This window comes from Artemia franciscana, chromosome 2 (assembly GCF_032884065.1).
Source record: "Artemia franciscana chromosome 2, ASM3288406v1, whole genome shotgun sequence".
Taxonomy (NCBI): domain Eukaryota; kingdom Metazoa; phylum Arthropoda; class Branchiopoda; order Anostraca; family Artemiidae; genus Artemia; species Artemia franciscana.
Genome location: NC_088864.1, coordinates 52,210,847 through 52,225,001, shown reverse-complemented (window position 1 = coordinate 52,225,001; position 14,155 = coordinate 52,210,847). Strand labels below are relative to the sequence as shown.

General features: G+C 34.6%; 1 protein-coding gene across 2 annotated transcripts in view; it reads right to left on the bottom strand.

Moving 5' to 3' along the window:
- Positions 1 to 14,155, bottom strand: part of LOC136043468 (paired box protein Pax-6-like) — a 55,635-nt gene that overhangs the window by 22,560 nt on the left and 18,920 nt on the right. For both annotated transcript variants that reach the window (XM_065728389.1, XM_065728393.1), the window contains exons 3-5: positions 13,811 to 13,976; positions 12,535 to 12,715; positions 328 to 559 (exon numbers count right to left, since the gene is read on the bottom strand). In XM_065728389.1, coding sequence (XP_065584461.1) covers positions 328 to 559; positions 12,535 to 12,715; positions 13,811 to 13,976 — 579 coding nt within the window. The remainder of the gene's footprint in view (positions 1 to 327; positions 560 to 12,534; positions 12,716 to 13,810; positions 13,977 to 14,155) is intronic.

The following is a 14,155-nucleotide window of genomic DNA, read 5'->3' as shown; positions in this document are numbered from 1 at the left end:
CACCTGAATATTTTTTATGTTTATTTGGAGAGGTGGGAATACTAGTTTCTAGGATTAGCTAAAAACAAATTTTTTTTTTCACTGAATGGCAATCAATGAAAAAAATCGTTAGTTTTGAGGTTAGTTGAAATTCTTATTTTTTAAAGTAGGACATGTTCATTCTATGGTAGGAACATTTAAATCTCAATTTGAAGGCATTTTTCCTTCTTTCCTATATAAATTATGACCTGATCGAAATCTTAAAACGGAATAAATTAATTCCAAACTAATCTGCGAATAAAAACCCTCTTTCAATTAAGAACTCTAAAATAAATCAAAAGGTATTACCTCTTTTCGCAAAATCCTCACGACTAGTAGCCAAATGGCTAAGACTGTGTGGTGCAGTGGCGTGCATTAGTCCTAGGGGGTGTGTAGCCGCAGGAGCTCCAGGATACCAAGCCCATCCCCCGGGTTGTCCATTAAACATCCTTAGTTTGTCATACACTGACTCGGTTGTAACTGCGCTCTGCTGCTCTTTTTGGGCCGCAATATTCCTTAAAACGCGATTAATTGAAGAAACCTGAAATCAAAATTCCAATAAACGGGGGCATAATTTCGTGAAAATCCTAGAGGGAGGGCAAAGCTGGAGCCAATTTTCCCGAATCAAGTGAAAATGACAGTGAAAAATGAAAAAATAAGTAATGAGTACCATAATAGAAAATATATAGGCCTACTAAAGAAAACTGACCTGTTTTTCTGGATGCTTGAATTATAAAGGCTTATATATTAGTTTCTACAGAATTTTTTTTGCAGAAACTAAATTTCAGCTGGCGTGGGGGGGGGGGCAAAATGGGGTCGGGAGGGAGGACAAACTAGGGTCTGTAAGGAGCAGTCCCCCCACCCTGTTCCATAGCAAATTTGGCCATTGCCGATAAGATGTTAATACTTTCAAGAAATGCAAATCAAAATTTATTCCTACCATCAAATATAGGGAAAAATGGGATACCAGGCACGTAAAAAAAAGGGGGGAGGTATTCTGGCTCGATCCCCCTCCTCCAAAAAAAAGAAGAAGATGAAACTTCTAAATTTAGGAGATATTCTACATGGTATTTTTATACTTTTCATAGAATTGATCTCATTTTTTATCTCTTTATTTTCAAATCCTCCTCTCCTGAACTGTAGATTATCTCTTTTCAGAAAATAAAGTACTGCTAATTAGTTTTTGCTAAGAATTAATAATGAGCAATATAGATAAGATATCCACCATCTTACAACTTGTGACCAAATTTCAAAGAGAGGTTCTACCAGAGTCTTTATATTTTTAAAAAATTTGTCATATTTCCTATATTTTTTTTTTATGCAATTCGCCTGCATATTGGAATGGCCTTCCAATATAAACTTCCTCGCACAGAAAACAACGAACGCAGCTGAAGCTATCGCTCCTATCATTAAATAGAAAAGTACATATTGTACATATGCAGCTGACAGGGCTGTCATTTGAAAAGTAGCTTTCAGTGTTCAACTCTTTATCTCTTTTTTTGTAAGATATTTTTTTTTCGAACTTATATGATAATATCTTTCGAGCTTACAGTCTATGCGACCCGTCACGACAAGGCTGTAATCAAGATTTGGTTAGGAGGAAAGATTCTTCAGAAATTTTGTTCGGAAGGAAAGGAATGAAAAAAAAATGGTTTTACCTGTTGTGGACTTTATCTAGCGACCTTAAATAATTTATTTTTACTGTCTGAGAAATACTTCTTAGTTTCTCTGAAAAAATGTTTTTTCTACCCACATTTTAACGTCCAATTCATGAGTTGAAGATATCTTCGTGAAGGGAGGGGGGTCAAACCTGCCAAGAACCCTAGGAATAGCCATGTGTCACAGTATTTTAATTCCATTCAAGAAACACGAACAAACACACAAAAATTAGATTGTATTCAAGTTAGAAAAAATGATAAAACCTAAATGATTAGTTTAGCTTAACTCTTTAAATGAACTTGAAGAAGTAGAATTTGGGCAGAAGATTTTTCTGCTTTTAGTTCAGAGTTTTTTGCTTAGAAATTGCTTTTATTTTGTATTAAATGAAAAAAAAAACGAACTGTTTCAACTAATATAAGGGGCGGTATTGACTGTTTTTATATTTAATTTCTGATCGCTTTTCATATCATACCAGGAATGACTTCCCCCCGATTGAAACTTCCTCTGTAAGATAAACCCTGGAAACTTTCCTCCCATGGTCATATCGAGGGGGAGGTTTCAGTGTTTGAGCCTCCCACCAAGGCTGTATCTAGGGAGCTAGGGGGTTTGACCCTTCCCCCAGTAACGTAGCAAAAATAAATATTAACAAATTTTTGATGCGTTTTTAAAGACTTTTTTTGTCCCCCTCCCCAAAAAATTCTTTTGTAGACTACCCCCTCCCTCAGATAAAGTCCTCGAAACAGCCCTGCCCCCACCCTCAAAAGTTTTTTACAACTCGTTAAAACGTAACAAAAACGCATATAAATAAATTTTTATGCGTTTTTAAACTTTTATTATAAATCCCTCTGCCCCCAAGAATTATTCCATCCCCCAAATAAAATCCTGGATACACCCTTGTCTCTTCCCGCTGAAAAATCTCCCCGTTGAATCCCCCCTCCTCACGCCAAAAATCCCCTCACAAATATCCGTGTACTTCCAAATAGCAAATACTAACAATTGGCTAATCGTGTAACTTCCAGCCTTTTATCACCAGAGCCAGATTATTGGACCTTTTAACTATGCTGAATCAAGTGCTAATCTCAAAATTTTGATCGGATGTCTTTGGGAAAAAAGGGCGTGGTAGAACGGCTAGTTACCCTCCAATCTTTTTATCACTTAAAAAGGCATTAAGACTTTTGATTTCTGTTTGAATGTGCCCTCTCCCGACCTTTTAGGATCATTGGCTGGATATGATCACCCCAGAATAAAAAGAAAAGAAAAGAAAAGGAAACACGCATCCACGATCTTTCTTCTAGAAAAAACAAAATTTACAAAATTCTACATTTTTCCATATAGGAGCTTGAAACCTATACAGTTGGTTTCTCAAATATACTGAATCTGTTTATGTCGTTTTCATTAGGATCATTTGACTTTTTGGAAGTGTCCCCACCCTTTTTCGAAAATCAGGCAAATTTTCTCAAACTCGTAGCTGTTGATAAGTGCCGTTAAACTTAATGAATTCTACAAATAGTATTTGGAATAAGCATAAAAAAAATTCTTTTTCTGTATCCCTTTTTAGCAAAATTTATTTTTGTAAAGTTTCGGTTCGTGTTGGTTGGACTCGCTTCTTGCTTACAGCGTGTTACCATGAACTGTTAGACACAACAGTATATATCCCTGTGGATTTTATTTACGGGATGGTAAGGTAAAGTTAAAGAATATGGCGTTGAACTTTACAGTCCCTACCAGTAGTGCTAATCTCCGTTTCTTGGCCCTTCGGCCAGGAAGTGCAATGGGGGGCTGGGAGCCAACCACCCTGTGCTTTGGCAGAGACTTCCTGTCTGCCTTCCGCAGATTTCTCCAGGTACCCATTAAGATCTGGGTTGTCTCTGGCTGAGCTTACAGAGTCACGCCACTGACCTCCGTTCCAAACCAAGTAATTGGGTACACTAGGATTCGAACCTTCGCCCTCTCGGACAAAGGATCCTAAATCCAGTATATCTCGATATTTAAGCCATAGAAGAGATTCTTAAACGTGAAATATGAAATTTGTCCAGTAAAATAATGAAAAAAAAAGGAATACATGTAAAATATCCAGCATAATATGACAATTTTGCGAGTTTTAGATATTACCTTACTTGAGGCAAATTAAGAGAATAATAAAACGATAGTTTACGATACATGAGAAGGAATTCTGTCATACTAGTCGTCTTGGGAGGGCTTTATCTTCAAAAACTCACACATGGTTGAATCCCCATGCATATTCTACAAATACAGAATAGTATATGTTGCGACAACCGCAAAATATATAGAATCCATTAAGGAATTACGAAGACTGAATAGCCCCTAAGCTAACAAAAGAGGGTAGAGTGAAGGGGTACATGAGAACAAGGGAGTTTCAATTTAATTACACGTAACAATAGAAAAGCTAAAAAACATGGCTAAATCGTTTTATACGGATTTGCGTTCTCTATCAACCAAATATTGTACTTGCCCATTGGAGTGGAAAACCTTGGCACATGGCTTTGTATCTAAAGCTAAGCTAAAAAGTTCTGTCAAAAACCAATAGGGAGAGGTTTAAATTGCCCTACCAACCAATATCAACTAGGATAGTCGAAAACAAAAATATTGAGCCTCAGAAAATATTGAGTATAGAATAACGTTAATTTATTGAAACGTAATATAATAGATAGTAACAAATCAGCTTTCTTGCCAACAGTTCATATTTTAAGAATTCAAAAGAATTTACTTATATATATATATATATATATATATATATATATATATATATATATATATATATATATATATATATATATATATATATATATATATATATATTATATACTATTTTCAAAATAAGGCAAATTTTCTCAGGCTCGTAACTTTTAATAAGTAAGATTAAATTTGATGAAACTTATATATTTTTAAAATCAGCATAAAAATTCGGTTCCTTTGGTGTATACTATCAAAATTCCGTTTTTTAGAGTTTCGTTTACTATTGAGCCGGGTCGCTCCTTATTACAGTTCGTTACCACGAAATGTTTGATTTGAATGATGAAAATCCGCCAAAAAGAAGGAGTTGGTGAAAAAGGAGGAGCGATGAAAAATCATCAACTTCTAGCTGAAAGCAGGTAGGCATAAAGAATATTGCCCTCCTTTGAAGAGGGGAGGGGTACAAGTCAAGAGAGGATTCAAAGAACAGTTCACGAACTCATGGAAAAACAGGGAAGTTGAGATTGAATTGATTGTCATATTATGACTATTTGAACAGTAGTTCCGGAGCTGAATATATATATATATATATATATATATATATATATATATATATATATATATATATATATATATATATATATATATATATATATATATATATATATATATATGAGAAATCATAGAAAAAAATAGAGAAGTTGAGACTGGGTTGATTATTTAATGTTATGATTATGAGAACAGTAGTTCCGGAGCTGGTATGCACGCAAAATTTATTTGTTGGGGTTGGTAAAAATACAGAAAAAATATAGATGAAAAGAAAAATCGTAAAATTCTGGAGATTATTTCCGGAAGTGGGGACACAAGCCTTGAAAGTCTCGAACCCTGTACTTGTGCCTGTTCCAAAGCTATTGAGTTACACCCTTTCTGATGGAATACGAAGATATGACTCGGCGGTCAAAAGAAGAGTGCTTAAGAAATATAACCGTTAACACCAAAAAAGAAACTTAAACTTTCGGTGTTAACACCGTTAACACCAAAAACTTAACCGTTAACACCAAAAACAAAAGCTATCGAGAAAAAACAGAGAAAGCTAGACATCTCTTGAAACAAGTTTATATTTAAGCTACTTAGTTTAGTGCAAGTTGTACTGCAAAACCAATTTATATTATAAAAATCTATTTATATAATAAAAATGTATTAAAAATCTATTTTACGCTTGTTTGAACACTGAAGAGTATATTCAACTTGATGCGTATTGAATTACTAGTTTCAAAGCACGCATGTGTTCAATATTGCGTAGATAATTTGGTGGCAATAATAATCATAATGTGATCTAAAAGGATTTTATCCTTATTTGAACTTTTATTTATCGTGTTCAATATGTTTTCAGGGGGGGGGGACAAATTTCAAAACATGAAATAAAATAGGTGAATTGTATAGAAAACACGAAATTATATGAAATATCGCAGTAATTACCAAAAACAATGGAGGGACAATGGACTTGTTCCCTCTCGTCTGCGCATTTATCTGCTTTAAATTAAGCAGATCAAATTAAGAGAGGCAGATAGGACTCTAGGATTTGTTCACCCATTGCTAAAGGAATGGTGTGGAAAAGCACAGGATGGCTGGCCCCTTAACCCTCTTTTGCACTTCCTGGCTGAAGGGCCACGAAACAGAAATTAGCACCGCCGGTTTGGACCTTAAGGGTCTAGTGCTGCCATACTTACTTACTTACTTACCACCCATTACTAGAAACTTTGCATAGTAGCTTGATTTTGATGATTTAAGGATCGACATATTAAGTTTAAAATAAGATTTAAATATATTAAGTGTATATGTATATATATTATATATATATATATATATATATATATATATATATATATATATATATATATATATATATATACATATATAATATATCTTTAAAACAAAAAAATATTTATAAGAATTTCTGCTCAATATAAAGAATCAACACTGGCGCTGTAGTTCTCCCATTATCTCAGTCATCAATGTTTGACATGCAAATCATTTTTAAATAGCAGTGGAAAGCGAGATTGTAATAACATTCACGCCATGGGCCAAGTAGTTGAAGGGTCATTCTATTTTTTCAATAAAAATAAAACAACTTTGAAGAGAAGCTACAATCACTCATTAATATTTGTAAGAGCTTTCGAAATCATATTGACTTTGTCTCTTTGTGATAAGGGAGGCCTAGGATCGATCTTTCTAAAATGTAGTACCAACTTTGACTGTCAGCTGCTTGACTCCCCTCAAACTGTCGACAAAATTAACTTCCACTTGAGTGAGCAACTGTTCAATCTGCTTTCAAGTCTAGAATCAGATTTGTAAGATATCTTTCCGTTGGCGGACATTGACTTTGTTTGAGTGGTACACCTAGGCCGCGATCAGACATTAAAGCAGACTTCCTTCTTCGTGGAACTACTAATGGAGTGTAGTAAATTTTTTACATTAATTAACGCTGGGTTTACAACATATAAATTTACGTAGTTCTTAGGGATTTCAGAACTTGACAGTTCCTTATTCCTTGTAGTTCCCGTGCTCACTATCCCCTTTAGCTGGGAATTGTCCTACCCTAGTAGTTAGCGTGCTTAACTTACAGTTTTATGTCCTTCAGGGCTGGGATTCGAGTTCTGGTGTTGCTGATTAGCTGGCCTGGGACAGGGGTCAGCGGTGTGACTTTGTAACCTCAGCCAGAGTCAAACCAGTTCTAGATAAGTAGCCTACTTGGAGAAATCTTGGGAGGGCAAACATGAAGTGGATGCGAAAGCACATTAAGGCAAGCCCCCAGCCTACATTGCATTTTCAGGCTGAAGAGTTTCAAACAAAAGTGCCACCGCTGGATTGGACAATGAAGTCTTGGGCCGTATCCTATCCCCAGTGCCTTCCCTGTGGGCATCAGTAATTACGACCCAATTATAATAGCTCAGCCGCACTAAATGTTAATTTACCTTCATCTCAGCCGTGTGGTGTTTTCTTTTGGAAAGTAAAAAACGTCAGTTTCTAAATTTCAAATTCAGAATTTGAAGAAAAAAAAGCAATCAGCTATCTCGGCTTAAGCCCACAACCAGGAAATGGGGCTTTGAGCTCATTATTGCCCTTGGAAATTTTGAGATTTTCACGTTTCTCCACTAATTTATTTCATTTTTTCTATTGCTTATCAAATCGAAATATGCTGTCTTAGTGAGTAAAATTATAGGAACTGAAAACAAGGTACTCAGAGGGATATTTTTCTGCTTTGATTGCAAGTTTTCCATCTCCTCTGAAATAATTTTTTATGGAGTTCTTCAGCAGTCGTCTTGGATTTATTTTCAGGATCTTTTTAAGTTATAAAAAAAAATGAATCGAAACAAGAGAGTCACATAAAGGGGCATTAAGACCCGTGTCATTTTATCAAATTCTAAAATTACATGGACCAGTGGACTCTTGTATTGTTTGGCTATTTTTCCCTCGTTTTTGAGCTTGCCCCCCTCCTCGAGCTAAATTCTTTTGTCTATCACTGACTTGGAAGTCTGAAATCAAACCTTTACGAAACGAATTCCTTCGTGAGGTCTGTGCGCAAGATATACGTTTTATGGAACAACCCTTATCATCGTCAACTTGCGGTATGAAATCACAGGTAAATCAAGAAGAGAATTTTAAATGGAGCGGTAAGAGACCACAAACGAGTTGATTCAAGGCATTCAGATGTATAAGTCTGATATGAAACTAGCCTCGCCATGGGTCCTAATTAATTGATATTTTATCTGGTGACAATGCAAAAACAATAACCGTAGTAAACAGAAGTGGGGAACCAGAACCAAATATTTATGATACAATGGCAATATTAGAAAGTAATTGCCAAATAAAAATGCAAAAAGAAAAGATAAGAAAAAATCCAATAGTGTGAAAAATACTTTTTGAAATAAAAGAAAAACAGAAATAATTGAAAAAATCGATATAAAATTCCGAAAGTCTATCAAACAACAGACCATTCTAATTTATTTTTTGGTAACCATGTCAACAAGTTTTATCGAATTTGTACAAAACTTTTAGTCATAATCCAAAGGACTAATAAAATAAGCCTATAGTCTGCATATATCTATTTTCATTTCAAGTGGATAAATATCCTGAGGGGGTCTTGCACCAAACATATATTTTTCTTCATCAAAAAAGTGCGTCAAATAAACATTACAACAATAATTAGGCAATACAATGAGTTGTCATCTCATAGTGCCATCTCAGTGAACATATCAGAGTGCCTCTTGCTCCTCCAAAGTGAACAACTCTACGCCAAGCACAGGCTTACTTTTGCTGTCTTGTCTCTATTAGCCAAATTAGCCAATTAGCCAACGCTGGGCACGCGTCCTACGGTGTAAATAGCTTTTGAAAAATGGACCCCTCAAAGAAATACACACCAGGTTCGGAGATTATACCATATACTTGATTGAACGCTGCAATCCAAACGAAGTAAGGGGAGTGAAGCATTTACTTCAAATGAAACTAAGTTTTTATTATATATATTTTCAGACTATAAGTTTTACCGTTTACGCCAAAATGATAACTTGGAAGACCACACTGCTTTCCATGGCAAAAATATAACAGTTCAAAATAGGGATAAAACCTTTTAATTGATAATGAAACAAATAAAATTTTTTTTTAACTGGATATTTCGGACACATATACAGTGTCCATCGTCAGCAAATGGACACTGTATACGTGTCTGAAATATCTTGTTAAAAATTTTTATATTTGTTTCACTATCAATTAGACAGTAGTATAGTAGTTTATAAAGAAAGTCAAGTTAAACAAAAAAAAAATAATTGAAAGGTTTCATCCCTATTTTGAACTGTTATATTTTCGTTACGCCAAAATTTAACAACATTCAGAAAATTAATAGAAAAAGACTGTATTTTTAATTTACATATTTTCATTGCACCAGTAACAGTGCATAAAAGTTTGTATAATGTTGAATTTTGTTTTTGTATAATGTCATTTCCAATCAATAATATAAATTGTAAAATCATACAATTTTTGAAGATCAAATAAATTGTTTTTCCAATAAATCATAGATAAATTTATTTGAAAAACAACCTGAGTGGATCATGCATCAAACTCCATCAACATAATTCTTCATTGATCAGGTGCAAGCAAATAAAGACTAAGATTCTCTAAGAAATATGTGCCACTTACAAAAAATAAACCATTCACTTCATATAACAGTATAAAATTACAGAATACACAAGGTTAAAAAAGGGTAACTTTTTCGATTAAATGGTCGCAATTCTAATCGCTATTACCACTGAAAATTATTTAAGCAACCCATTTTAATTATCTTTTGAGACTCTTTTAGAGTTAGGTCCTGGTAATCACAATCAAAATATATTTCTGAATGAATTTTTTTCTTTGGTTTCAGAATTTTTCTGTATATTCACTGAACAGGGATCTGACAAAATTAACACATGAAATGCTCATTTGATAACAAAAGATATTATTTATTTAGCGGGAATTATATATCCTATTCAACGTTTATAGATAATTTTGAGTATGAATAAGCTACAACGCCTTACTAGGGGTGTAGCTCCAGCATTTTTATTTGGAGGGCAAAAGGGGTCTACATCCGAAGAGTCAAGGGGCATGGGCTTTATAATATTTTTTTCTGTGAATTATTAGTGGGCAATTACTCCCCCCCTGCGCCTCTCCCCGAACCTACGCCACTGAACCTCAATATATTCTATTAGTTATGGTGTTTTAAGTGTACGACAGCTCTGAAATGAAAATATTGGGTTGAAACTCTCTAGAAGCTTTTAGCCAGAAAAACAATAAATCAAAAATTATAATTTAAAAATACTTATTTGAAAGAGATAAATAAAAGGTTTGACATCATATTCATTTTACGTTAATCCTATAATTGTACCTATCATGAGAAAGAATCGACGGAATAAGCTGTCATAATATAATCTGACTGTCCAAATTAACTCATCTCATAAACAGTGCTAATATAATCCTGTTACCCCTTACTCATACAAAGTATCATCAATCAAGGCCACGTGGACACCCCTACTTGAACCCCCTCTTTGTATCGAAAGGCATATGAAATAGGATACCTCTCAATCTCAGTATGGTGTCAAAGAGGCACGCTCCTACCGACGGCGGTAAAAGACTTGGTTTCAAGTTTCCCAGGAAAAGAGATTTGGGTGAAAACTATAAAGAAGAATGATTAAAAAGTAATATATTTCCTTTGATCCTGTCAGGAACGTCATTTCACGAAAATGTAGGGACAGGGGAGAATTTTTTCAATGAAGATTCAGAAAAGCTTCATTATTTCAGTATATAGGAGGGGGGATAATTTTGCTTTTTTTGGTTTTGTTTATGAAAATACCAAAAACAAGCATTTTTCCAAAAACTTGGGGGTAATGACATCTAGTAATCCAATGGCCCTCCTCAATGGGTACCCTTTGGATCCTGTGCAAACTAGCATTCGTTGCGCCTTTCAGAAACTAAATAAACCAAGTCAAGCTTTGGCTTTTTTTTTCTAGTTCTAATGAGAAAGCACTTGACTGATTATAAACTTCGTAATTCTTGTAAGGACATGCCCGAAAACTAAGGATTAATATCAAACAAATAGTTATATAGTTGAAAAAATCCCATTGGAACATAATCCACACAGAAATTAATTTGACAGCCCCCTCCTGATCAGACATACCAACAACCCAATGGACGAATTTGTAAAATGGTGTTAATGTCTTGGTTTCAATTTAATGACTATACAAATACCTTTTCCATGGGTATACTCTCGAAATAAGGTAGACATTTCCCGAAGCAATATAATGGCCACGCCACTGTTGAAGGAATACATAAATTTCTGGTTGTCACTTCTAACTATACTCTCTGTATTTTTTTTTCCGACTATCGAACGCTTAATAAAATTTTGTTAAGCCAATGCCATAAAAAACATATGCAAATGGATTGAAGAAAATTTTCCCTGCTCAGAGAATTAAAATACCAATGCGATTATCTTCAATTTTACCCAGCAGACGATTTGTATAATGAATTCAGCACCGGTAGAAACCATTCCTTCCAATTTTCTGGATTTTTTTTTATGGACTTTACTAATTTTGCTTTGGTCAACTTGGTTATTTTTCTTTTATTGAACGTTCGAAATCAAAGAGCATTCCTAATATGTATTTTATACAAAAGTGTATAATGTGATTGCACAAACACTTTTTCAAGAGATTGTAAAAATTAGTCATAACAGCAAAGGGAAAAAAGGCCAAGCAAAAAAGCGGCAGATATAGAACGTAATGTCTTCCGGATAGGCAAAAACGATATTATTAGAATAGCCCTGCTGAACAGCTTTAACAGCTTAATACGGGACTGACTGCCTCGGATTAGACAATAAGAACGACAGCTTCAGAGGATATATTTGGGGTTAATAGCTACTATTCGAAAAGGGCTGTTCATTACTATGTCGGCCTCGATCAATTAACCATTGTGACGATTCAGTGGCAGCATTAGAGGATAGTGTGAAGCCACATTGAACGAAAATGTTTTTTTCTACGAGAAGGGGATGGGGGAGGAGGTAAACACATGAAAATATTATATTAATATATATTTATCTGGGATTAGGGCTAGATGTATCAATAGGGCAGTTGATCTAAGGTAAAAAATAAGGTCAAATAATAGTATAAATTTTGTACTACGTTAAAAAGACTGTAGTACTGTATATTTTTTCAGCCATCAAAATTCAAAATGGAGATGACGACCAGTTTATTACACGTCATCAATCGACAAACAAGACAAATAGCCTAAATGATGTTTTCATTATTTGTCTAATGCATGTTGCATGACCTTCTTGTTTCTAAAAATAGTTGCTGGCAACCAATAGTAACAAAGACCACACTGCCTCTCCGTATCTAACAAAGATATCTAAACAATGAGCAGCGTTTCACTGTCTGTTTACATATTTTTTCTTTCCTTACTGTCAATAATATCCCTAAATAGGCCAGATTTTGATGAAAATTCCATCTTTTTTTCTTTAACAGGGGTGATTGTCTGGAGCTAACTGTCTTAGGAAAATAGGACGTAGGTTGCTCAAAGGCAAATTTTGGGTTTTAATGGCATTTCTTAGTATTGATAAATTTGCTGAAACAAACTTACGCTTGGTATAGTGTCGTTGTTACAAACACCATCTTGTAGTAAACGATCCCGAATTTCCCAAGCAAATATTGACGGACATTCTCTTTTGTATTCAGAAATCTTTTGCACAACTCCTGAGGTTGCGACACGCGGCTTTGAACCGCCAATTGCTCGTGGTTTGATGGATCCAGTTTCATAATACCTAAAATATATTCAAGAATTGAATTTGAAAGATAGAAGAAAACTAATCGTCAGACCACTAAAATGTGGATTTTAAATTTGAGCTCATTCTAACATTTCAGCTCTCAACCCCCCCCCCCCCCAACAAAAGCTCAAACTATTAATCGTTTGACTATAATGTGATTGATCTTATTGAAGAACATTGCGTGAATTTAGGAGCACATCTATCCATCCTGAGCTTAAGAAAATTCTCTTATGGTATGAGAAAAATGAGTTTGAATGTTATTTGGAACATATCTTACCCCAGTACGTCTTTTTGTAGGGCCAGGATATTCAAAATCCTCCCACGAGGGGCATGCACGAACGGAAGGGGTGCCACGCAACCTGTTGTAAACCATCGTAAATCTTCGGATTTCAGTGTTTTATCATAGCTTCTTTTATTCCCATATGACTTACTTGTTGTTACTTATTTCCAAAGTTACACCCCCTCCCCCTAAACAGAATCCTTCATATATGCCTATTCCATGGTTTCTAAGGAATGGCAGGGAACCTGTAACAAAAGAGACCAGAATATAGAAGTCATTAATCAGTTTATTTTGTTGTGATTAAATAGCGAATAGTCTCAAGGTAAAGGGCTTTTAAAAAAACCACAGATCGAATTTCGATCACGGTGATAATCGGGATACTCACGGAACATTGGTATTACCATGTATTGTTTTTTTTTTTTTTTTTTTTTTTTTTGAAAAAGAATATAGGAATTCATACAAAATTACGGATTATTCAACTGTCATCATTCACAGGTAGTAATTAAATTACTAACTTAGGCTGAAAATAAAAACATTGGTCTAAGCATCCCCTATCCTATTAATCCACCTTGATTGCTAATTCAATGTGTCTATAAAAAAGGAAAAAACGAATATTTTAATTAATTTTTGCCATAATGCAATTTTATATTCATTTTGATCTGATATTCTTCAATGAATATTCTTATGACATGTGTTTGAAGCCTATTTTGAGGGCTAGATCAACAACCCTTCAATCGCGAACTACCTAACAAACGAAAGATTCCGAATTTTCATTTTTTTTTCGACGACTAAACGATAAGAAACATTCTCACCTTCCTAGTATTTTAGAAACGCATCCATTAGAAACTTGTAATATTCGAGAGATGTCACAAGGCCTTGCTCCGGAGTGAGCCAGTTCCACTATTTTCTGACGGGTGGAGTCAGGGAGGGGCCTTCCATTCACATAGACTCCGCCCAGTTGATTCACGCCACTATGACCTGAAATGAATAAGAGGTATTTTCGGTCAGGCAAATAAAATAACCGTAAAAGCAAATTTGATATTGACAACTTGGGGCCACTTCTGACTAAAATTAAATAAAAAAAGCAAGTTTTTTTTTAAAATGAAAGTAAGGAGCGACATCAAAACTTAAAACGAACAGAAATTACTCTGTATATG